The 24,087-nt window shown below is 47.5% G+C and overlaps 1 protein-coding gene across 2 annotated transcripts; it reads right to left on the reverse strand.

Annotated features, from left to right (window-relative positions):
* Positions 1–266: 266 nt before the first annotated feature.
* Positions 267–12,465, reverse strand: ANXA9 (annexin A9). 2 transcript variants are annotated; one of them, XM_035099019.2, is made up of 13 exons: positions 12,301–12,465; positions 11,426–11,522; positions 11,243–11,339; positions 10,644–10,738; positions 9,775–9,888; positions 9,036–9,120; positions 7,456–7,535; positions 5,568–5,627; positions 4,337–4,433; positions 3,894–3,989; positions 2,570–2,628; positions 1,932–2,054; positions 267–1,458 (listed from the first exon to the last, which is right to left on the reverse strand). In XM_035099019.2, the coding sequence occupies exons 2-13, from the start codon at positions 11,498–11,500 to the stop codon at positions 1,396–1,398; spliced, it is 1,044 nt and encodes a 347-aa protein (XP_034954910.1). In that variant the 5' UTR covers positions 11,501–11,522; positions 12,301–12,465; the 3' UTR covers positions 267–1,395. The 2 variants fall into 2 exon arrangements, with proteins under 2 accessions (XP_034954910.1, XP_034954908.1); XM_035099017.2 differs by having other exon boundaries at positions 11,426–11,527.
* Between the last annotated feature and the right edge of the window lie 11,622 nt (positions 12,466–24,087).

Below are 24,087 nucleotides of genomic sequence, written 5' to 3' on the forward strand. Positions count from 1 at the left end.
TGGGGATGCCTGTTCTAGAGCACCCTTGTTGGTGGATGGTAAAAACACCAGGGGGGAATTGAATTCGCTAAACTAGAGCCAAGAAAAACAGCAAAAATATTTGGGGCAGCCGTGATGTGCCCCAAACATTTTGAGGGATGGAGGAGCAGGAACTCCAGTGCGGGGTAGAGATCCAGTATGGTACAGCGGTTAGAGAATTGGTCTAGGACTTGGGAGAACCAGGGTTCAAATCCCCACTCGGCCATGAAGCTCCCTGGGTGTGTCCTTGAGGGCCAGCCTCTGCCTCGTAGGGTAGACAAGAAAACACGCTCCCTTTTAGTGCACAAAGCAAGGAGTCTTCCTGTTCTAAGACTGCTGTATTGTCTCATCATGCCTGGTGGAAAATAAGGAACGCCTCTTTCTAAGTTCCTGCCCCTCACAGTTTTTTGAAAGTTTCCCCATTCTTGTTCTTAACGCCCAATCTGCTGCCTGCTTTAACCAAGGCAATTTCCCAGCCTGTTTTCAAACGATATGAGAGAGTGCAGCCCAACTCAGTTTTTAAAACGGGGAGGTGGGATGGGGTGCCAAATCCTTTTACATCTGCCTCAGGAAGAAAAAAAACACACTCAAGTTATACGCTCAGAGGTACTTTACTTTATTATCACCTACTTCATTTTTAAACAAAGGGTGGTGCTAAATTCGTAGGTCAGGTGGTGGAGAAAAGCTGAGCTTACCAAGACAGAAAGACCTGCAATATATATTAAATTCCACCGTTCCAGGAAAGGGGATGTTGCAGGTTTTGTTGCAGAAAGGCTGATAGGTTATCCTTTGCTGCTGGGATGGATGCGGGGTGGGGTGGGGGCACCTGTGCCCCCTCCCCAGATATTGAGGGACTACAGCTTCCACAAACACTGACTATAGGTGATAGAGTCCAACCACATCTGCAGGGCCACAGATGTTCCAGATTCCGTAAATGTGAATTCAGCACAGGATCCCTGATTGGTTGGTATCGCCCAGTGAAGGAGAAAAAGGCAGCCAGCCGTGTCCCGTGGAGGAACGGTCTCTGCGACTCATGAGCCGTTAATTCCATTTTGCACACACCCACCCCCAGCACAGAAATGGCTGGATGTTCGCAACCAAATTAAACAGTTTATTGGCTCAGCAAGAAAAACGTACAGCACCTCGCTCTTTCTTCTTAAATCATTCCCAGCCCCCCCTCCCCCGAATAGTTCCAGAACCAATCGAGAAGCTAGAAGAAATTAACGCAAATGGAGAATCGAGATCCTCTGAGGGCGACTTCTGGGTGGGACTGCAGGGCCTTCGGGATGAAGAGGAGGTTGGCTGGTGTAAGCGTATGCTTAGTATTCAGAGGTAGACTGCTTTTACACACAGAGGCTCGTCGGCAGAGGGGATAACTTACAGATCTTCTGCTCTGCACAGACCAAGCAAGGCGGTCTGGTAACTGCCGTTCATTTCAGCCTGGTGGAAGATAAAAAAGGATTTTAGAAGGCACAGCCCACCCAGAATTACGCACTTATATTCAAAAGGGGAGATATTCTATTCCCCTCTGCTGACCTGACCATACGCTTATCAGGATCCGGCAGGATCAGACGAAAGGTCTAGCTAAATAAACATCCCATAATGGCCAACCAGATTAATTTCATTTAAAGACATCCCCACTTTTCAGCCAAAAAGGGCTCCCTCCTCTTACACCTCACTTAAGGAAAAAAGACGCAGCACAAAAAGAAAACGAATCAGGAGGGAGGAGGAAATCAGCAAACTCGGGCTCAAGTTCCGAGTTTGCACGCTGTTTCAGGGACCGGCTGGGATGGTAAAGTTCAAGGAGGGGAGGGGCCCAAAGTTGTGATGCTGATGGAGCAACCCTGGACCCCTACTCTTCCTCCATCTCTGTCCACTCCCCACCCGCAGTAGATAAAGCCTGGAGCTCTTACCTGGATGAAGGAGTAGAGAGAAATCCCATAATGCTTCCTGAACTCAGCACGGATACTCAGCAGGTCGGTTTCGCTACGGGAAATCAGGATGCGAGCCAGAGTTCTTGGGCAGGTTCCTGGACCCTTTAAAGAGCAGACAGGTGAGGGTTAGGATATCTTTATATTGTAGGTGTCATAGCAATCTCACAATTTAAGAAAGCGGGTGTGTGTGTGTTAATTTGGTGGGATTATTTGCAAGGCTTTGGCGGAGGGCAAATGGCACCCTTACGGGAGGGGTGTAAAGAGGCATTACCCCCCCCAAAAAAAAATTCCGTTCTTCATCTCGCCATCCGCTGTGACAAAATTACAACTTTCGCAATTAATTACACAAATGACATTGTCATTCCGTTATGCCACCGCGCCAATTTAGGGCACAAAAGGAAACACAGTGTGAATCTAAAGGTTTTCGTATGTGCAATAAATCATGTCTCATTTGCAATCCTAAAGCAACAGCAGAGGAGCCGTTTTGCAGCCAGCCGTGCCCTGACTGCGGCCATTTTGGTGCCCAAAACACTTTATCCAAATTCCTGGAAAAAGGGAAGGATACACTTGTGCGACAGAGCGAAAGATAGAAAGAAGGGTGGATTAATCCTCCTCACCTTAACCGCTTGGTAGAGCTTTGTGGCAAAATAGAGAGGGGTGTTTCTGAGGATGGAGACTGCAAAAGGACATGGATTTAGAATAATAATAATAATAATAATAATAATAATAATAATAATAATACAGTAATGATAATAAACCAATCGGATGACCAACATGTTCTCATATCGTCTCTGAAAACCATCTTCAGTTATTTGAAGCATACTCATAACAAGCCAATCTTTCTTTTCTAAAATCCCCACCTTTCCGTGTGTCTTTAACCACTGTATCACAGGTAGAAATTCACCAGGTGAGGCCCTCCCCAACATTACACCTTTGTGCTGGAGCAGCTTGACCTGTTGACTTCCTCCTCCTCCTCAGCCAAACAGCTCTGGGTCATGCCCAGTTGGTTATGGGGAAGAAATCCCCCCCCCCGTGTATTCTCACAACCCACCTTGTAAGGTAGGCTAGGCCAGCCAAGAGAGGCTTGCCCATCCCGTGAGCATTTCTGTCAGGGTTGCTCCGAACTCAGGTTTCTGAGCCGCTACCTATAATCTCAGTTTCTGCTTGTTCCGGGCCAGACCTCGCTACAGAAAACATGAAATTGTCAAGGACGAGAGTGTCCCTGAGCATGTTTGGTGCATTATTTCCGCGCTCCTTTACGGCAGATGAGGCCAGAGTCAAAAGCAGAGAGACTTACACGCCCTGCTCACAAATAGATATCATTCGCATACATAGGATCAGAATTGTAGAGTCGGAAGGGACCCAAGGGTCATCTAGTCCAACCCCCTGCAATGCAGGGATCTCAACTAAAGCATCCATGACAGATGGCCATCTAACTTCTGCTTAAATATCTACAAGGAAGGAGAGTCCACAACCTCCAGAGGGAGACCGTTCCCCTGTCAGAAAGTTATTCCTGATGTTTAGTCGGAATCTCCTTTCCTGTAACTTGAAGCCATTGGTTCAAGTCCTACCTTCCAGAGCTGGAGAAAACAAGTTTGTTCCTTCTTCCATAAGATATTTGAAGATGCCTATCATATCTCCTCTCAGTCTCCTCTTTTCCAGGCTAAACATACCCAGCTCCTTCAACCGTTCCTCATCAGGCTTGGTTTCCAGACCCTTGCTCATCTCGGTCGCCCTCCTCTGCACACCTTCCAGCTTGTCAACATCCTTCTTAAATTGTGGTGCCCAGAATTGGACACAGTATTTCAGGTGGGGTCTGACCAAGATATCCTGGCATTCACACACACACACACACACACACACACACACACACACACACACACAGCAGGACAGATAGAAAGGCTCTGGGGAGCCACATCCAGCCCAAGCCCCCTTACCTACCCAGAGTCAAGCCAGCCTCGAGGGCCTTCCCCTCTAAGTGCTTCTTCATGGCTTCCTCCACCTGGAGCCCAGTCATCTTGTGGTACCAGACGAACACTGTGGGAGTAAGAAAGGATTCAGCCAGACTGTTTCTAAGCATTATACAGAGCCAGGCCATTGGTCTGCCTGGCTTAGTAGTGCCAACACAGACCGACAGGGATCTTTTGAATTTTCAATTCACTGCTCAACACATGATGAGGATTGAGGGAGAATTCCTTACACTCCGAAGGGGTCACTTCGAAAGCAAAATCACTGAAGGGAAGACCCCCTGAATAGCCTATTGGCCCTTGACTCAGGGGCCCATTAGAACGCCGTTTTAGTACATTGCATAGAATGCCAACATGGCTGAACACAGCTCCCCTTCCCAGAAGCAGCAACTGCAAGCATTGCAAACTAGGTCTTGCCTCTGTTTAGATGTCGGGGGCTCCGCTCGGTTAGGATCCTGATCCACTCGCTCCCATCCAACCTGCCTGGGTCGCCGCCTCCGGGACCCACGAGGGCCTGGAAGAACCCACAGACACACACCGTTGAACAAAACAATTGCACAGTTGAAGTAACAACAGCTTCTTTGGGTTGATATATCTGTCGTAACAACTTAATTCAGGGCTCAGTACTCAGCCCAGTGCTGCGTGACCTATTTAAAGCACCAGGCTATGAGCCTACAAGACATGGGGTGTAGAAGCAATGCATGAAATCCCCAGAACATGCGCAGAGTGAAATTGGCACCATCCAGTCACAGAGTAACCTGAGTCTGCTCCTCACATATCTGAGGACTCAGCTACATTAGTAAAGAAACTGCAATTTGAATGCGCTATAAACATGCAACAGATGGCGCCAGAGAGCAGGGAATTTTAAAAAGCGATTTTTCCATAGAGGTGGTTCCCCCCCCTTTTGTTAAAACGATCTAATTTCTGACTTATTTATAGCAGGGGTCCCTGTGTTTAGCGCTACCTTCAAATTAGGAATAGAACATGTGAGGCCCAGTACCTTTCCCTCTGTCTCAGTATTAAACACGAGTAAGAACAGAGCCTCATTTAAGGAGTGCACCCAGTCTTAATAGAAACTGGGGAGGCCTGAGGCCTTAGCCCCCAAACCTATTAGGTCGTAATTATCTCTGATCCCGTGCAGCCGGTTTTCCCCCAACTCCATCATTATTCATTTAACCTCACACAGCTGGAATGCGAGACAAGGAAGAGCTTTTTATCGGGGCGGTTGTGGAGCTGCCATTTTTAAAATCATGTCATACAGTTTCCCTCATACATACAGAACAGAGCATTTGGTTATGCAAAAGCGTTCCTTATCGCTGTTTCACCATCTATCATAGCATGCACAAATGCACCTCGAATCTGCAGGAGCAGCTAAAATTCCTTAAAGCCATTCGGTCAGCTTGCTGGGAAATTTATGAGAAATTAAATACGGCGGGAGCATGGGCAGAACACATCCTTTGGAAGCTCGAGGAGAGTTCTGTGGCAGGATCAGGCCAAAAAAACCTTGTTGGGTATTCTGATGCATTTGGCCTTTATGAACCATGGGGTTCATTTTCAACGGGACAGAAGATGATCACAACAGGGCTTTCATGGATCAGAGAGATCAGGGGGTCTGAATACGACCCATTTCCAACCTTGGACGTCTCACCTGTGTATCTTGCCGTATCAAGACATAGTCAATGACACCAGAGTACCTTTCCCGTTTGCCCTGGGAGAAAGCAGAAAACCAGGTGTCAATGACATTGGCCATGGGCTGGTAGTCCTTGAGTTACCGTAGATCTGGAATAACTACGCTTTACTCCTCCCATCACAGCCAAAACAACTTAAACTAGCTGTTTCTAAGCCACTCTGCCGATTTCAATGGGCCTAGAGAACGGCCAGTTTAAGTCTCAAACCACACTTCCGCTTTTCACCCGGGAAAACCCGATCCTTAACCGCTGAATCGGAGCAAATGTCAATTGGGTTTTCTTCCAACTGATGTTTGCTCCAATTTAGGGCTTAAACAGCAGGGCAAAGGCGAAACTGCTCGGACCCCTAGTGTCCAATCTCACACTCTTGCTAAGACGCAGGTAATGACCTCATCAAGACCCACATCTTCAACAGAAGCAGAGAGTATTTGGGGGACAAGGCGATGAGGACTAGCCACTTACCCGCTTTTATTTTCAGAGCCACTGTTTTCCGAGAATGTTTTTACAGGTTAGGCACATGAGAAGCGTGAAATTTACCGTGCGCCCCACTTAAAAATATTTGCAATAGGACTCTCACCAGATTTTTTGCTCTTTTCAATGTGCCATTTTAATTGCATGCAGATGAGCTGGCTGGTTTAATTAGCCTGGGGTGAAAACAGCAACTCAGAAACCTGAATCGAAAACAGAGGTGATGGTGGCATGATGTTGCTTTTAGAGAATATATTTGCTCCTCTGCTTGGAAGGCAAGATCCTCTCCTAAAACAGCCCTTCCCAACGCCGATTGCTGTAATTGCATTTTGATAATTTGATTATGTCCACTGTTGTTGTTTTTAAATGACTGCTCAGTTGCTGATTTTTCAATGAATACTTTATACTATTTATGTCACTGCTTAGTTTTATTATTATTATTAAGTGGTACATAAATCTTGCTTATAAGGCCGTCTCACCATCCTGGGGCCTCTCTGGATGTTTCAGACTCAGCCCCATGAGGTAAGTTGTCTTAAACGGTTTTTAATATTGTGTTTTAATATTGGAACCCACCCTGGGACCTTACAGTGAAGGGCAGTAGTAGTAGTAGTAGTAGTAGTAGTAGTAATAATAATAATAATAATAGGCCAAAACGTCTGGAGGGCACCAGGTTGATGCTTTAATACATTAAAATATTTTTAAAATAATAAAAGAAAACCTTAATATGCTTCCTGGTTAATTAAAGGCTTTGTTGGGGGAAATGTGAAACCCCAAATATTTCTGAAGTAAAACAAAGGTCCTTAACCCTTCCTCCTCCATTTTAAAATTTCTTCTTTTTAAAGGTGATTTTGAGAAAAAATATTGCACACAGAATGGCTTTCCCTCTGAAAAGCAGTCTAAATTTGCATCTATAACAGAAACCAGCACGTGTGAATTTTAGGTATGCACTGCCTGTGTCACCCTGGGCCAAATTTAAGCACTTTACAACGTCCCTTTGACTTCACCCCCAAAGACGCACTCCTGCAATTAATCACAGTCTTCCTCTTCTTTTTTAACAACCATAGGACCATCTGTACCAAAGCAAACTCAGCACACGTTTAAAGCCCCCCCTCAAATCCTGAGAACTGTAGTTTTCCCCTGCACAGAGCTACAGTTCTCTAAGAGCCCTTAGCAAACTAGAGTTCCCAGCTGGGCAAAACCAATTGAGGAGGGTGCAAAGCAAGGCTGACCAGGGGCATGGACTGGGGTGAGTCCCTAGAGCCAGGTAGAGAGGGCCAGGTGACCTCATTTGACCCTGGGCAGGAGATTCCCCACCCCTGATCTAAAGACACCCCTAGTCCAGAGTCCTGGGTCTCTGAATGGTCCTCCCCCCCCTTTTACCTTGATCAAGGCATCCAGGAGGCCCTGAAGGAAGCCGCTGGTTCTCGAAGCGATGTCCTTCTCGAGGTCCAAACTGAAATCTAGGCACAGTGGAGGAAACAATTTTGGATTAAAGAGAAATGGTTTTACCCAGATCTGATAGTAAGAGCTGTTCGACAGTGGAACTTGCTGCCAAGGAGTGTGGTGGAGTCTCCTTCTTTGGAGGTCTTTAAGCAGAGGCTTGACAGCCATATGTCAGGAATGCTTTGATGGTGTTTCCTGCTTGGCAGGGGGTTGGACTGGATAGCCCTTGTGGTCTCTTCCAACTCTATGATTCTATGATTTTAGGAGTTAAGCAATGCTATTAGAAAGGTCCATATAGTTAAAGCTATGGTTTTCCCAGTGATGATGTATGGAAGTGAGAGCTGGACCATAAAGAAGGCTGATCGCCGAAGAATTGATGCTTTTGAATTATGGTGCTGGAGGAGACTCTTGAGAGTCCCATGGACTGCAAGAAGATCAAACCTATCCATTCTGAAGGAAATCAGCCCTGAGTGCTCACTGGAAAGACAGATCCTGAAGCTGAGGCTCCAATGCTTTGGCCACCTCATGAGAAGGGAAGACTTTCTGGAAAAGACCCTGATGTTGGGAAAGATGGAGGGCACTAGGAGAAGGGGACGACAGAGGACGAGATGGTTGGACAGTGTTCTCGAAGCTACGAACATGAGTTTGACCAAACTGCGGGAGGCAGTGGAAGACAGGAGTGCCTGTGCCTGGCGTGCTCTGGTCCATGGGGTCACGAAGAGTCGGACACGACTAAACAACTAAACAACAATTAGGATTTTAAGCAAGAACAAAAACTGTGGGACCTATCTCTCTCTTTTCTGTTTTCTGCTGGGTTTTTTTTTAATGACCTCATTTTTATATGCTGACTTGAGTGGCTTGTTTATGTTAGCAGGCTGGTGTCTAAAAGAAGGCTCGGACAAACAAGCAAACAAATAAACAAACACCCCACCTTTAAACACAAGCACATACAAGGCAGCTTACATCAAATAAAAATAATATGAAGTGCTTCTTTAAATAATCAGCTTTACGGGGGGGGGGGAAGTCCATGATACCATCTTGTGGCGGCAAGTTCTCCAGGTTAACGGTGCATTGCGCAGAGGATAACTTGCTTTCCCCCTGTCCCGAAATCTGCAGCCTATCGGCTTAATGCAGGGGTCAGCAAACTTTTTCAGCAGGGGGCCGGTCCATTGTCCCTCAGACCTTGTGGGGGGACGGAGTATATTTTGAAGAAAAAAATGAACGAATTCCTATGCCCTACAGATGCATTTTAAATAAAAGCACTCATTCTACTCATGTAAAAACACACTGATTCCCGGACTGTCCACAGGTCAGATTTAGAAGGCGATTGGGCCGGACCCAGCCTCCAGGCCTTAGTTTGCCTACCCATGGCTTAAAATGATCTGGGGATTCTCAGAAAGCATGAATAATTCTACAATTTCTCCAAACCAGGTATATCCACAACCCTCCACCGTTAGCTGTCCTTTAAAAGGCAGGGTTTAGAAAGTATACCATTTTTAATTTCATTCCTTCTTTACCATGCTTGTAGCAACCCAAGATCTCTCGGAGTTGCTGTCTGGTTCGGGTGGAGAGGATTTCGAAAAGCGTATCTGCCTCCAGGCCCTGGAAAGAGGAAGGGCGTTTGTTGAGTAACCTCCTCCTCAGCAGCTGAAGTGTGGCAACACTTGAAAAGGCGAGGGAGCTCAAGGGCTGCACGAGGGCGGAGAGGAAGAGCCGCTGCGGTCAGCTTCCAAGCTGCTAAGTATTCTTTTATTATTTCATAAAATGCATATATTGATTTGTTTTAATCAAATAAAATGTACACACCCTCAAAGCAGTTTGCAAAAAAAGTTAATGAATAAAGTCAGTCCTAAGAAAAATTCGCAACAGTTATTTAAGATTAAAACTTTAAACAGCAAGAGACTAAAACCAGATTGAAATTCTGGGTAGGCTAAGCAAGCTACCCTCTCCCCTTGCTTTAGGATGGTGCGGGATGGAGGAGGTTGTGGTTGCCTAGCAACCACATCTTGACTCAGTTCCTGGTCCCCATGTAGGACCAGGCGGATGAAACAGCCAAAGACCCGGCAAAGCCATAGTCCAATGCATGAAGCGCCTGCTTTCTTGCATGCAGAGGATCCCGGGTTCAATCTCCGGCATCTCCCTGCTAGAGAGCTGCTGCCAGTCAGTGTAGACAATACTGAGCTAGATGGGCAAGTTGTCTTATAATTAGAAAGCACAAATGGCCTGACTGAGCAAGACAGGGACCGATGGCCGTACCTTCAGGGCCAGGTTGATTTCATGAGCATCAAACTGAGCTGCCGGCTTCAGCAGACCCACGATGACGCCCTCTAGGTGCCCAGAAAAAGCTGCTTCAAGAGTTTTCATAAGGTCCTGAGGAGGGGAAATAGAAATGCTTTAGGAGGAGGATTAAAACCGTTTCTGAACAGTCTTCAAAGGCTACCCCATGCAAAGTGCATTGCAGTGGTCTAAGCTGACTGTTACAAAAGCATGAACTACTATGGTCAGTACATTTCCGAGCACAGTTCAAAGTGTTGGTGCTGACCTTTAAAGCCCTAAACGGCCTCGGCCCAGTATACCTGAAGGAGCGTCTCCACCCCCATTGTACTGCCCGGACACTGAGGTCCAGCGCCAAGGGCCTTCTGGTGGTTCCCTCACTGCGAGAAGCGAAGTTACAGGGAACCAGGCAGAGGGCCTTCTCGGTGGTGGCACCCGCCCTGTGGAATGCCCTCCCATCAGATGTCAAGGAGATAACTAGCTGACTTTTAGAAGAGAACTGAAGGCAGCCCTGTTTAGGGACGTTTTTAATGTCTGATCTTTTATTGTGTTTTTAATATTCTGTTGGGAGCCGCTCAGAGTGACTGGGGAAACCCAGCCAGATGGGTGGGGTATAAATAATATATTATTATTATTATTATTATTATTATTATTATTATTATTACTACTACTACTACAACAACTATGGCTGGTAAAGTCAAGATGGGCCAAAGCTGGCAAACTAGCCAGTTTATAGAAAGCAGACACTCAGATGGACATTTGAAGGGTCATATTGAAACCCCCTAATATAGGATTCCCTTCCCCCAATAAAACTCCAGATCTAAGAGGAGTTTGCTCCTTCCCATCCTCACCTGTTTAGTGAAATTCAGGAACTCTTCAGCAATTTGCTGCCTCTGTTCATTGCTCCTGTTAGTCAGTAGGTCAATGACGGTTACATATTTGACACCTGTCACAATGGATAGCAAATTTAGAGGCTAACCACTAAACCGTGGTTCTCTGTATGTGTTCTTCACATATATAAATCGCCCCCCTTGCAATTCTGTAACAGGAGAAGTCACATTTATGAATCAAACATGTATACATAACTGCACACTTTATACAAAAGGGATCTGTTGGTTTGCATCCCACTTTTTCGGCCCGAGTCTCCTACGTGGTGCCATTCGTAAGGTGCCAGGGTTACGGGTTCGAGTCCTGACGTGCATCAATTAAAACTCAGCTGAATGTGACGCTGTCGAGTGGTATAGAGGGCAGCGGCTCGCATTCAGTTCCTTTCTCATTAAGAGATAAAGTTCATTGAGTGACCTTCAGTCAAATCGCTACTTCTGAGGTTAACCCATCTCACAGGGCTGTTCTGTGGATTCGCAAATTACATATATACAGACACACACACACATTGGAAAAAACAGCAAGAACACAACACACGAATGCCACAGCTGTGATTTGTGATTACCTTTCCCACTGACGGCGTCAAGGAGAGCTTGGACATCTTTTTCCACCTCAAAGTTCAGGTGGGGTCTGATAGTCCCCAGAGTGCCCCAAACAGCTGTCTAGAGCAAAATAAGACAAGAGATGGAATGGTCACTGGAAACTCTGAAATCTCCATGATTCAGCGAGTGCCAAGCCAACCACTCACCTTATCCGCAAGGGGCAAGTGCCTGAGGATTTCGTTGACCAAGGATCGTCTCTCGATTCCGTTCACCAGCGACATCTTGCACCCGCAGCTGCCAAATCTGAGCTTTCAAAAACAACAGACGGGGGGGGGCCTGTTATCGCAAGCTAGACAGCACAGAGAGATCCCACTTGATCTCCGTGTCTGAGATGGAGGAATCTTAACACTTACTAACGTTTGAGCATGAGAAAGGTCTGTCGTAAAACTAGCGAAGATGAACGCTGGAAGATTCAGGACAGGTGGAAGAAAGACATTCTTCACGCAGTGCAGAGTTAAACTGCGGAACTCCCTGGCACTGGAGGTGATAATGGCCACCAAGTTGGATGGCTTTAAAAGAGGACTGGGGGGGAAATTCCTGGAGAATACTAGCCGCAATACAGATTTTTAAAAATGACATCTTGCTACCCCTCAAGAGATCCCTTGGGACACCTGCCTAAGGTCTCACTGAGGCGGAATATGGTTTGAGACTAATCCACTTTTGAAAATTTACTCTCCCCCCCCCTCATTTTTGTCTTCAGGATCAGTTTGAAAAATAGTTTGATCAGTTTGAGAAATAGTCCATCATTCCACCTGCCTGCCTTAAACTGAATCCCAGGTCTTAGGTGGGTTGCCAACTTCTTCCCAGCTTTCTAAAGTCGCCTGGCTCCTATGATGTTAAACAGCAGGAATTAAGCAGGTGAGACCTTTTCCCAGAGTGGAGGCGGTGGGTGAAAGCTTCACCCTCCCAGTCTTCTATGCATCAAGCAGCTCACAAAGGCAGAGGAGCAGGATCGGTCTTTAAAAGTTGGCAACTCCCAAATGCGAATCCCTTAAAAAAAAACCACATCTGAGGAACATACCTGGCTGTTTTTTGTGTCTCTCTCCCGGACAGCAGCGAGTGCGTTGTCCTACGTGAGCGGCTGGCAGTGACAGTCACCTCCACCCAGCACCCCGAGGGAGGGCCTCAGCCGACCAGCCCGCGATAAGTGGATGAAGGAAAAACCAGTCCGGTCTGTAGCTCTCAAGCCAAGAAGTCTGTGCCTTTCGCAAGGCAAGCTGCCAAGTATCGTAATTCCTTTCTATCCCTGGCGGGGCTGCAACCAGGAACTTTCGACGGGCTGGTGGGATGGTTCATCAGGAATAACAAACGACGTGCCGTCACCTTCAGAGACGTGAGCCCAAACCTGACAGGTGAGAGAGACACAGGTGATTGGCAGGATGGGTGTCTAAAGTGGAAGAGATCAGCCTCTGGAGAAGATGTCTTTATTTACTTATTTCATGAAATGCAGCCACTGCTTGACTGGGAAAACCCACCAACCAGCCTAAAAGCTGCTTATGGAAAGAATTAAAATTAGGGTTGCCATACATCCGGACATAACCAGGATTTGGCTGTCGGAAACAGTGTCCAGGCGGAAATCACGTATTGACTGGGAAAATCCGGACGTATGGCAACCTAGGGCGGAAGTGAAGGTTTTGGCAAGTTTCCTCAGAAAGCTCAACAACAACTTTGGGCAAAACTGGAAAAAGCTCAACAACTTTTTGATGTCCGGGTTTTCCATTATTATTATTATTATTATTATTATTATTAATAATATTTTTACAAATCAGTTTCATTTGTTGAGACATTGGTGAGGAGAGGGGAAGGAAAGTAGATGGGGGGAGGATGGGGTGACAATGTTTCTGTTGTGCTTGATAAGTGTGTGGGGTTTTTGTCAGCATCACTTGTGTAGGTTCTCTGTTGTTCCCTTGTTTTCCTTTGGTGGTGAGAGATGTTGGGGTTGGCCTAAGATCATAGGTGTACCCAGCATGGGGCAGGGGGGTGCAGCTGCCCCCCCCCCAGAAGGCCAAACCGCGGGCCCGACTAGGGAAGCAAATACCCTGCGCAGGCGCCCCGCTTGTTGACATGGGAGGGGAGGGGGGAGGAAACGCTGCTGGTGCCGCGGCTCCTCGGCGGCGGCTCCTCCTCTCAGCCCGCCCTGCCTACATTTGCACCAATCCCCGCCCACTAAAGCCTTCGTGCCTCCCAATGGAAAGCCCTGCCGGGCGGCAACCTCTCCTGCCTAAGAGTTCTGCTGGGCTGGCAAGCGAAGGAGACGCGGCTCCCTGCATTGGTTGCAGCTGCTGCCGCGCTCTGCCTCCCAGTAGGCTGCACTGCGATCGTCGGCGCCGCGGGCTGGGAATCGCCCCCTTCCCCCCTCCGCACCCCCTACCCCCCCCTGAGTTAGGAGTTGCTACTGAGACTCCTCCTGGGCCGGGAGAGGAAGTGCACCGACAGGAGCCAGTTCAGCCTCGGTGGGCAGAAGCCTGCAAAGGAGGAGTGGGGGGCGGCGCCCGAAGGTGTTGGTCGTGGCTGCTGCAAGGAAGCTGCGTATGGGCGTTTGCACCGGATTGCCGGCGGCAGGAGTAGCCCAGCGGCAGTGACCCTTCCTCACCGCCCCCCACCGCCGGCAATAGGAAAGGAGCTGCCTTGGGGGGCGGCACAGCTCTCCGCTCCCCCTGCGTCCATTGCCCTCTCCGGGCATTGGCTGCTGTTTCCTTCTTTGCAATGCGCCCCCCCCCCAGCCGCTCTCCCTTGCTGCCCCTGCCGAGAGAGGGGCGTTGAGGGCGGGGGAGCCGCCGCCGTAGGGTCGCAGCTGGGGGGGGACTCGCTCGCTTGCCTGCGCTGTGCCACCTCACCTTTCCCATCTTTTGCTCCCTTGCGATGGGGAGGCGGCGGTGGCAGCTTCTTCTTCTTCTTTGAGGGTCTCAGCTTGGCGGGGGGTCCCCAGTATCCTCCCAGGCCATGGGGGTGGCCCCCCAGGACTAGCAGACCTCTGAGCTCCTTCCCCATCCCAGATATATAGGGTGGGAACTGGCAAGGCTTCGGGGGGACCTGGAGGAGGGAAAGCGGGGCCCAAAGGGTTTTTTCAGGGGGGTGGCTAGCCGTAAATGGATGGGAGCGGTGTTTTCAGAGCAGGGCCATCTTAAGCATACCTGGCACGGTGGTGGTACGGATCCCTCTGGTGCCCCCACCCTCCCCGTTTCCCGGCGCGGCGGGCGCAGCTCACTGCGTGGCTGCCGCTTGGAGGGCCGGAACCCTGCGCAACCCAGCCTGGGCGTAGGGCCGGCCCTGGGCTAGGGGGTGCTGCCCGCCCATTGTTGTGACGCCCCTGCGTGCGGCGGAGGCGGCCCCAGGCCCGCGCCTCTCCGGAAAGCAGCCTGAAGCCGCTGAACAGCTGAGAGGCGCGCCTGGGGAGGGCGAGAGTTTAGGGGGTTCATTTAGAGGCTGTAGCCGCCGCCGCCGAGTCATCGGGCCCGCTGGCCCTGTAGCCCCGCCCACATTCCCACTTTGTGGCCCCTCCCCTCCCGTGCCTTGGCCCCGCCCCTGAACGACCATGGCTTGCCCCCCCCCCCTAGTTTTGATCCTGGGTACGCCCCTGCCTAGGATATGGTTGTTCCTTTGTGTTTGGCTGTGGTGGTCTTTGTTTTGTATGTGAGTGGGGTGGGTGGGTGTTTTGGGTCAAGTTAACCATATTGATTCATATGCTGTTGGTGGATTTTTGTCATTATCTTGTTGGGCTGTGTATGTGATGAAGGGAAACCATACCGGGGTGAAGCCGTCTTCTTCTATTTGTCCCCGTGTCAGTTTCAACTTATTGGTTAATTTTTCTGGTAGGGCTGTTTCCCATACTATTTGGTACCATTGGTCCATGCTTACTCCTGACAGGTCTTTCCAGTGTCTGGTTATGGTGCTTCTGGTTGCTGAGAGTAAGTGGGTTATGAGTTCTTTGTAATGCAGGTGGGCGTTATTGTCCTGGAAGATGTTTAGCAAGGCCAATTCTGGGGTAAATTCTAATGTTTGTTGGGTTATTTTACCTATTTCTCTTATGGTTGTTGTCCAGAATCGTTGGATTTTGGGGCACTCCCACCACATGTGGAAATATGTGCCTGTTGAGGCGCATCCTCTCCAGCATTTTGATGTGGTTCCTGGGCATATTATCGCTAGTTTCTGCGGTGTTAGGTACCACCTGTAGGTGATTTTCAGAGTGAGTTCTTTCCTTTTTGCTGATATGGATTTAAAGGGGGGTTTAGACCACATTCTGGTCCATTGGGTGGGGTTAATCTCAAAGTTTATGTCATCTTCCCATTGTCTTTTGATTGTGTCTAGGGGGTTTGTGGAATTTTGGAGCAGTATTTTATATATTGCAGATACCATCCCTTCGCCGTGTCCCTTTGTCGTTAGGAGGAGGTTTTCCAAGGTTGTTAGAGGCCTAGTTGCTGCTGATTTTACTGCTGGATTGTTTAAGAGGGCATGTAATTGGTGTTGTGCTAACCAGGATATTTGGGTGTCTTCTAGTTTATCCTGTATTTCTTGTGTTGACAGAGGTTTGTCATTTTAATAAAAGTCTGTTAGGCGATATAAGCCTTTGGTCTGCCAGGTTTTTATCTGGAGGTTTTGTGCTGCATGGTGGAATAATGGGTGGTAAATCAGGGGGATTAGTGGGGATGGGGTTGGGGATAGTTTGTCTGTTTCTGTTTTCCATGCTTTGAACATGGTTTGTGTGTACCTATTTAGTGTTGTGGGAATCTTCCTTAGTTTGTTTGGGAGGAATGGGTATGCTGTGGTGCAGATACTTTCGATTGTGTCCCTCTCTAAGTGTATCCATTGTTTTGTCTCGTCTTCCAGTATATATGGGATTATATGTCATATTTGGTTGGCTCTATAATAGGTTTCAATTGGGACCCAGGTGGCGCTGTGGTTAAACCACTGAGCCTAGGGCTTGCTGATCAGAAGGTCGGCAGTTCGAATCCCTGTGACGGGGTGAGCTCCCGTTGCTCGGTCCCAGCTCCTGCCCACCTAGCAGTTCGAAAGCACGTCAAAATGCAAGTAGATAAATAGGAACCGCTACAGCGGGAAGGTAAACGGCGTTTCCATGTGCTGCTCTGGTTTGCCAGAAGCGGCTTTGTCATGCTGGCCACATGACCTGGAAGCTATACGCCGGCTCCCTTGGCCAATAATGCGAGATGAGCGCGCAACCCCAGAGTTGGTCACGACTGGACCTAATGGTCAGGGGTCTCTTTACCTTTTACCTTTATAATAGGTTACTATGTTAGAGATTCCCCATCCTCCTTGTGAGGTGGGGAGGTGCAGGTATTTGGTGCTTATTCTTGGTTTTTTATGTGAGAAGATAAAAGTGTAGTTTTCTCTGCTGCCTGCGAAGTTGGGTTGGGGGGGATCCAGATTGGGTGGGTTTGGAATAAGTAGGTTCGGGTTTTCCCTTTTTGACATACGACTGCCCTATTAAAATGATCCGTGAGAAACGGTTAAGAACAACTATTTAAAACCTTTTCTTTAAAAAGTTAAAATCAGTCGTAAACTGAAAAATGCACACTAACATTTTACGTCTCTGGGCAGGCTTCTCTACACAAAAATGTTGCCAAAGAGAGTATGCAATATTTGTCAATTCCTTCTTCCCCCCCTAAAAACGACATGGAAGTGAGTCATGGGCAACTTACAACGGTCAGAAGCAATGTCTTCAGAATGCGCTGCGCCAGGTGAGACATGAAGGCTGGCAACATCAGCCTTGCCATGTGGGAATCCCTTGCAGATGACCGTAGTGCCTGGAGACAGTCCGCAGTGACCAGAGGAGGAATGGCCACTGGGAGAAGCGTAGAGAGAAGAAACAGCTCCAGCAGCACAACCGGGCACCTTCATCTGCCCCAGCTGCAACAAAGCATGTCTCTCCTGTATCGGTCTCTACAGACACAGCAGGCGCTGTAAACTCTCCAACGGTTTGACTTCACGTCTGAAGGTGCACTCCTCCATTGTCTCGCGAGATAGACAGATGCCAGAACGAGAAGCACAGTTCTCTCGCTTCCTACATTAGGGGTCCCTCCAGGCGTGTTCTTCAACACACCATTGACACAAATAATAGCACATTAGCGGTGGGTCGATACTGGGCCATCCACACAGCAGTCCTCTTTCATATTTGCTCTGCAGTGCTTCTGTAATGTAACCCCGTGACTGCCGTCTGGAGCGGAGCACTTTTGCGGGCAGCTCGGCAAAAGTAGAAGGGAAAATACAGTGGTACCTCAGGTTAAGAACTTAATTTGTTCCGGAGGTCCGTTCTTAACCTGAAACTGTTCTTAACCTGTGGTACCGCTTTAGCTAATGGGGCCTCCCTGTATACTAGGGAAGGTTTTAAATGTTTTATTATGTTTTTATATATGCTGGAAGCTGCCCAGAGTGGCTGGGGCAACCCAGTAAGATGTGTGGAGGTATAAATAGAAAAAAATATCATTATGGAATGGGAGGCCCTATTTCAATCGGAGAAATGTTGCAACGACCTCCTTATGTGGGCTGGGAAGATTGTTCCCATACTGCAGGCAGAAGACTGAGGACACGAGTTAGCAGCGCGCTGAGACGGCCGCAAGGATCAAAACCCAGAACAATAAACATCCTGCAGTGTCCTCAGAAATTTCAGGAGCGATGGTTTGCTTCACCTCAACGCGATGTTGCAAAGTGTTGCATGGCAAAGGGAATTAGGTCAACACTAGCCAGCAGCCACTCAACTTGAGCAAGGATCATCGAAGGGGAAACTGAGGACAGGCTGGGTCTCCCCAAAGAGCCCTCGAACCTCTGTTTAAAAGATAAATAGCATTTTCATTTTTGCATTTACACCTCACATTTTGTGTTCATGGTTCTCCCCACCTCCTTATTCAATCCCCACAACAACCCTGTGAGGTAGTTTAGGCCGAGAGCGAGCAGGTGGCCAAAAGTGGCACACAATGAGCTTGATGGACAGGTTCAGGATTTGAACCCTGGTCTCTCCAAGGTCCTAGTCCCACACTCTAACCATCTCTAACTCTTGCACTGGGATAGATAGATAGAGATTTTTAAAAAGCATCAAAGCACATCAGATAAGCTGGTAGGATGCAGTTAGTCACTAAAACCACATATATACCTATTTCAGCGACAAAATAGAAATAATAATAATAATAATAATAATAATAATAATAATAATAATAATATATTTCTACCCTGCCCATCTGACTGGGTTTCCCCAGCCGCTCTGGGCGGCTTCCAACAAAAGATTAAAAATACATTAAATGCTTATAGCACAAAGTTTCGGCTTCTGCCATCGTCAGTTGCTGTGATCAGATCAATTTCTGCTTTGTAAGCCGCTGTAATACACACACACACAAACACACACACAATTCAATGCCCTCTGGAAGGGATGGGGAGCAAAACGTACAGGTCAAAACTTGCCTAATCATTGTGTTGTGTTTCCACACAGAGAGATCAAGAGAAAAGGTTTATTGTAACTAAACCCAGGGGTGGAGAACCTTCTATTATTATTATTTTTAGCCCGTGGGCTGCATTGGAAGAAGAGAAGATCGTCACCTGGAACCTAGGAAACAATCGCTTGGGTGCCAGACAGGAGTTACAGACGGGTAAATTTAAGCAGAGGTTGGATGGCCATCTGTCAGCAACCCTTTAGCTAGGATTCTAGCCTTGGGTCCCTTCCAACTTTATGCTTCTTTGGCATGACCAGAGGGCATCCCCTTTAGACACCCTTGAGCCATTTCATCAGTTTTGAAGTGTGCAAGGAACATTTTCCCTTTCCCACGAACAGAAAAGCTGACTGACCCTGAGCCGAATCCTTGGTCCATTGAGTGCCATAGTGGCTGCACTGACTGGCAGCAGCTCCCCACGGTTTCAGACAGGGGCGCCAGGGCCGGAGTTTGATGCAGGCCGGCGAGGAAAGAAGCACATCTCTGTTGTCAGTAAAGCTAAACATTTATTCAAGGAAACGGACGTACAACTCGGCCTAGTGGTCTCAGCACACTTCTCGGCAGGTCTTGATCGTATGGATGTTTCCCAAGCAGTCTCAAGCTCTGTCTGGACCATCGAGTTCAGAACTGTCAACCATGACCGGCAGCAACCCTTCGGGGTTTCAAGCAGGGGGTGTTCGCAGTCTGGAGACGCCAAGGATTGAATCCGGACCTCAAGACGCTCTGATTCTGAGCTACAGCCATTACAGCATTAGGAAGAACTTCCTGACAGTAAGAGTTGTTCGACAGTGGAATTTGCTGCCAAGGAGTGTGGTGGAGTCTCCTTCTTTGGAGGTCTTTAAGCGGAGGCTTGACAGCCATTTGTCAGGAATGCTTTGATGGTGTTTCCTGCTTGGCAGGGGGTTGGACTGGATGGCCCTTGTGGTCTCTTCCACCTCTATGATTCTAGGATCTCCCCATTTGGAGAGATGCTGTCCCCCTGTGACTCTGGCCAAACTGAAACTGTAGGACACTTGAATCTCCAGTGCCCGTTTTATAGAGATTTGCGCTCTGATCTTATTCTGCCAATACTCCAAAAATATACTGGAAATTTATTGCCACTCTGTTGCTCCTAGATAACAATCCCAGTATAACACACAAAGTGGGCAGATTTTGTGTAGCAGCCATTAAAATACGACATGCAATGGTGAGCAGTCAGAATTAGTATAACAACGGTCTGTATAGTTAAAACTATGTTTTTCCCAGTAGTGATGTATGGAAGTGAGAGCTGGACCATAAAGAAGGCTGATCGCCGAAGAATTGATGCTTTTGAATTCTGGTGCTGGAGGAGACTCTTGAGAGTCCCATGGACTGCAAGAAGATCAAACCTATCCATTCTGAAGGAAATCAGCCCTGAGTGCTCACTGGAAGGACAGATCCTGAAGCTGAGGCTCCAAGACTTTGGCCACCTCATGAGAAGAAAAGACTCCCTGGAAAAGACCCTGATGTTGGGAAAGATGGAGGGCACAAGGAGAAGGGGACGACAGAGGACAAGATGGTTGGACAGTGTTCTCGAAGCTACTAACATGAGTTTGACCAAACTGCGGGAGGCAGTGGAAGACAGGAGTGCCTGGCATGCTCTGGTCCATGGGGTCACGAAGAGTCGGACACGACTAAACAACTAAACAACATACAACAATTGACCAATAGACACTCCTAGGCCAGAAGGGTTTCCTTTCTGACTGATAAATGTCCACCCAGAACTGTTCTTTCATGTATGTGTGTTTTTATATAATTTTATTTTGCCTTGAGCTTTAAAATTTTGTAATTGGTGTTTTGTTTTGATACTTGTCATTGGCCATAATAAAACGACTTGACTTGACTTGGGTCTCCCCAAAGGAGATCTCGGTTTAAGTACTGCCTCCCTGGTCTGTTTATGGGATTCCAAAAAGGAGCGTTTTTCTCGGAGAGAGGACAGTGGTTTCTGGATGGACCTTTGGTCTGATCCATAAGCTATTTTCTTGGGTTCTTAAGCAAAACAGAATCAAGCAAATTTGGGAAGGAACACCTGTTAGCCTGGATTATTAAACAGAGCCCCTGTGTCCAGTTGCAAGCTTCCAAATGAAGCAGGAGAGCTGGTGTTTCCCTGCCCAACTTGTCAGTTTCCCAGCTACTTCTAGCTGTCCCCTGTTGGAGACAGGGTGCTGGGCTTGGCTAAGCTTTGCTGTGATCCGTAAGTGAGCCGGTTTTACTTTATTACACCTTCCATGCTTATTATCTTCATGCAACAAAGATGGTCCAGGCTGACCGTCGTCTCTTCTCTTCCTTCCACCTGGCGAAATTCAAAAGTCCCTCCCAGAAAAGGAGTCTCTGGAGACACACAAGTAAACATTGCTAGAGTTGCCTGGTTGCATTCCTGCGGTGAATTCCTTTCGAGAACAAGAGCCAGCCCTCCCACATCTCTGGAAGAGGCGAGGTGGAAATTCCTGCGCTGGCCTCCCTTGGAAGAAGCCCTGCTTAATCATTGATCCGAGGGAGCCACTCGGCGGAGTGCAAGGTCTCAAGGCGTTCTCTAGACTGGGAGCCTCTCGGGGCAGAGACCTTGTCATCCTGCGCTGCACAAATGCTTAAGGACGCAGGAGAGCTGCATATTCCTGCATTGCAGGGTTGTTGTTGTTTTGCTTTTGTGCTTGTAGATATAACCGGGCGACTCCTTCGTGGGGCGGGAAGCAGAAGGTAAAAATATTTTAAATGACAATAATGACTCCTGAACCCCAGATATTTTTGCCAATTCCTGCAAATGTACACACGGCCCGAAACCTTGCAGAGCTGCTGCCAGTCAGTGTGGGCAATTCTAGGTAAAGGTAAAGGGACCCCTGACCATTAGGTCCAGTCGTGACCGACTCTGGGGTTGCGCGCTCATCTCGCATTATTGGCCGAGGGAGCCGGCGTATAGCTTCCAGGTCATGTGGCCAGCATGACAAAGCCGCTTCTGGCAAACCAGAGCAGCACATGGAAACGCTGTTTACCTTCCCGCTGTAGCAGTTCCTATTTATCTACTTGCATTTTGATGTGCTTTCGAACTGCTAGGTGGGCAGGAGCTGGGACCGAGCAACGGGAGCTCACCCCGTCACAGGGATTCGAACCGCCGGCCTTCTGATCAGCAAGCCCTAGGCTCAGTGGTTTAACCACAGCGCCACCTGGGTCCCTGTGGGCAATTCTACACTCATTTTAATATTCTTAAAATTTAAATGACTTCCCTCCTTCTCTTTCCCTGTTTCATTTTGCATATCATAAATCCCTGCATATTTTACAAAAACTAAACCATTCAGTATTCCATTATTACACCCATCATAACTTATTTACACCGTTGAATTTATCTTAATGCTGCCAACGTTTGTCAAGTGTACACAATTCCGCCCCCCCCCAAATGTATTCAATAAACTTTCCCCAATCTTCTCTAAATGTATGTTCTCCTTGTTCACTAGAAGTTAAGTCTGGAACTTAACTTCTGTCAGCTTCAGTTGCCATTCTTCTTTGGTTAGGACCTCGCTCGCTTTCCAGAGTGTGGGCAATTCTAATGGCCCGACCCAGTAGAAGACAGCTTCCCATTTTCCTGCCTGCGACAGGCCGTTCTCCAGAACCATGAGGACTAGAACCTTAACTATTCTTTTTAAAGGAAACGCCGTGGCTCAGGGGCAGAGCATCTGCTTTGCATGCAGAAGGTCCCGGGTTCAATCGCCCGACATCTCCATCCAGGTCAGTATTGACTTTAGGCCCTCTGGGGTTCCTCCCTCTCTCTCTCTGCCCCCCAGGACTCTCCCTAGACCACAGCCCTCACCTGTCCTGCTCCACCTTCTCCTGGGGTGCTTTTGACCGAATGGAGGAGCTCTACTAGTTAATTACGGATCGTGCAAGGCAGAAAAACAGCAGGCAAAGTTTGCCTTAGCACTTGGAAGAGCACCACCTGTTGAACTTCAACCTGTTAGGCTGCAGTGATAAAGGCAAAGAGAGAGGGATCCATGAAAGTGTCTCCTCGATAACAGGCCATCAATCGTTTCATCAGCGGGGATACTGGTCAGGAAAAGTCTCCTGAAGGCTAGAAACCTCTCTGTATTACGGTTATAATATACAGTGGGGACATATGTGGATTAAAATGCTAACATTTACATTGTGTTATGACCTTAAATAATTTTTAAATAAAATGATGGATTGATGTTATCCAGATAAATGATTTAGGATGTGTAAAGGTGTTCTAAAGGTTCGCTGAAAAATATGGTGGGACATTTTCTCATGCTTGGTGGACTTGCAAAAAAAAAAAAAGCCAGGAAATATTAGATACAAATACATACATTGATGCAAAATAAAAAAATAAATGGTAACATTCAGTTGAGGGCAGAGCTTTTCCTGCTAGGAATAACGGAATACAATTAGAAAAAGAACATTATTTCAATAAATGATCACAGCAGCGTGATTTTTATATGCACAAAGATGGAAAGATCCACCATTACCCACCGTGCAGTAATAGTTGCTAAAATCATTGGACGTAGTTGACCTTTTTAATCAGAAAAAAAATCCTTGTGAATATTTTCTTCAGACTGGGATCTCCTTATTGCATGAAAAAGAAAATGCAGTTAGGATATCTGGGTTTGTGGACTGAAGAAAATATTGGTTTATATAAAGCAGAATTGTTGGGTGTTCTCTCAGAGTGGATGTTTTGAATACTTCTTTGCATATAGCTGTAGAGAGAGCTATATTTATAGAATCAGAAATTCTTCTCTTCCTCCTTTTGGTTTGTGTTTTTAGTTTTTTATCTTTGTATCTTTTAAAAGTTATTTATATTTGTATCTCTTTTTATCTTTATATATTTTCTTGTCAACTTTAATAAAATTTATCGGCAGAAATAAAAGAATTCTTTCTGTGTTTTGGAATGAGACACCCATCGTGCTTTGGAGGAAACGACGCTAATTATTCTGCTAAAAGGAAAAGACAGCGATTACATCGATACCCCACTTTCCCTTCCGGGAGCTCAGGGTGACATAGGTGGTTCTCTTTCCTCTCCCTCTATTCCTCATTTTATCTTTACAACAACCCTGCAAGGTAGGTTACAGCTGAGAGACTGTGACTGGCCGAAGGTCACACACCCAGCAGGCTTCATGTCTGTGCAGGGTTTTGAACCCTGGTCTGCAAGCTCCTGGTCTGACACTGCAGCAAACAGAAGAAACAGGGTGCAGTTTATATTGCTGAGAGCTCCTGGGAACTGTAGTTTTAGGGAGTGCTGAGAGAGATTTCTGCTCAGAGCACTACAATTCCCTGCTGATAAAGAGAGCCAAGCAGCATGTGCCACCAGGTGGCGCTGTGGGACAGCAGGAAATAAATAGACCCTGGAAGCA

This window comes from Zootoca vivipara, chromosome 17 (assembly GCF_963506605.1).
Source record: "Zootoca vivipara chromosome 17, rZooViv1.1, whole genome shotgun sequence".
In the NCBI taxonomy this organism is placed as follows: Eukaryota; Metazoa; Chordata; class Lepidosauria; order Squamata; family Lacertidae; genus Zootoca; species Zootoca vivipara.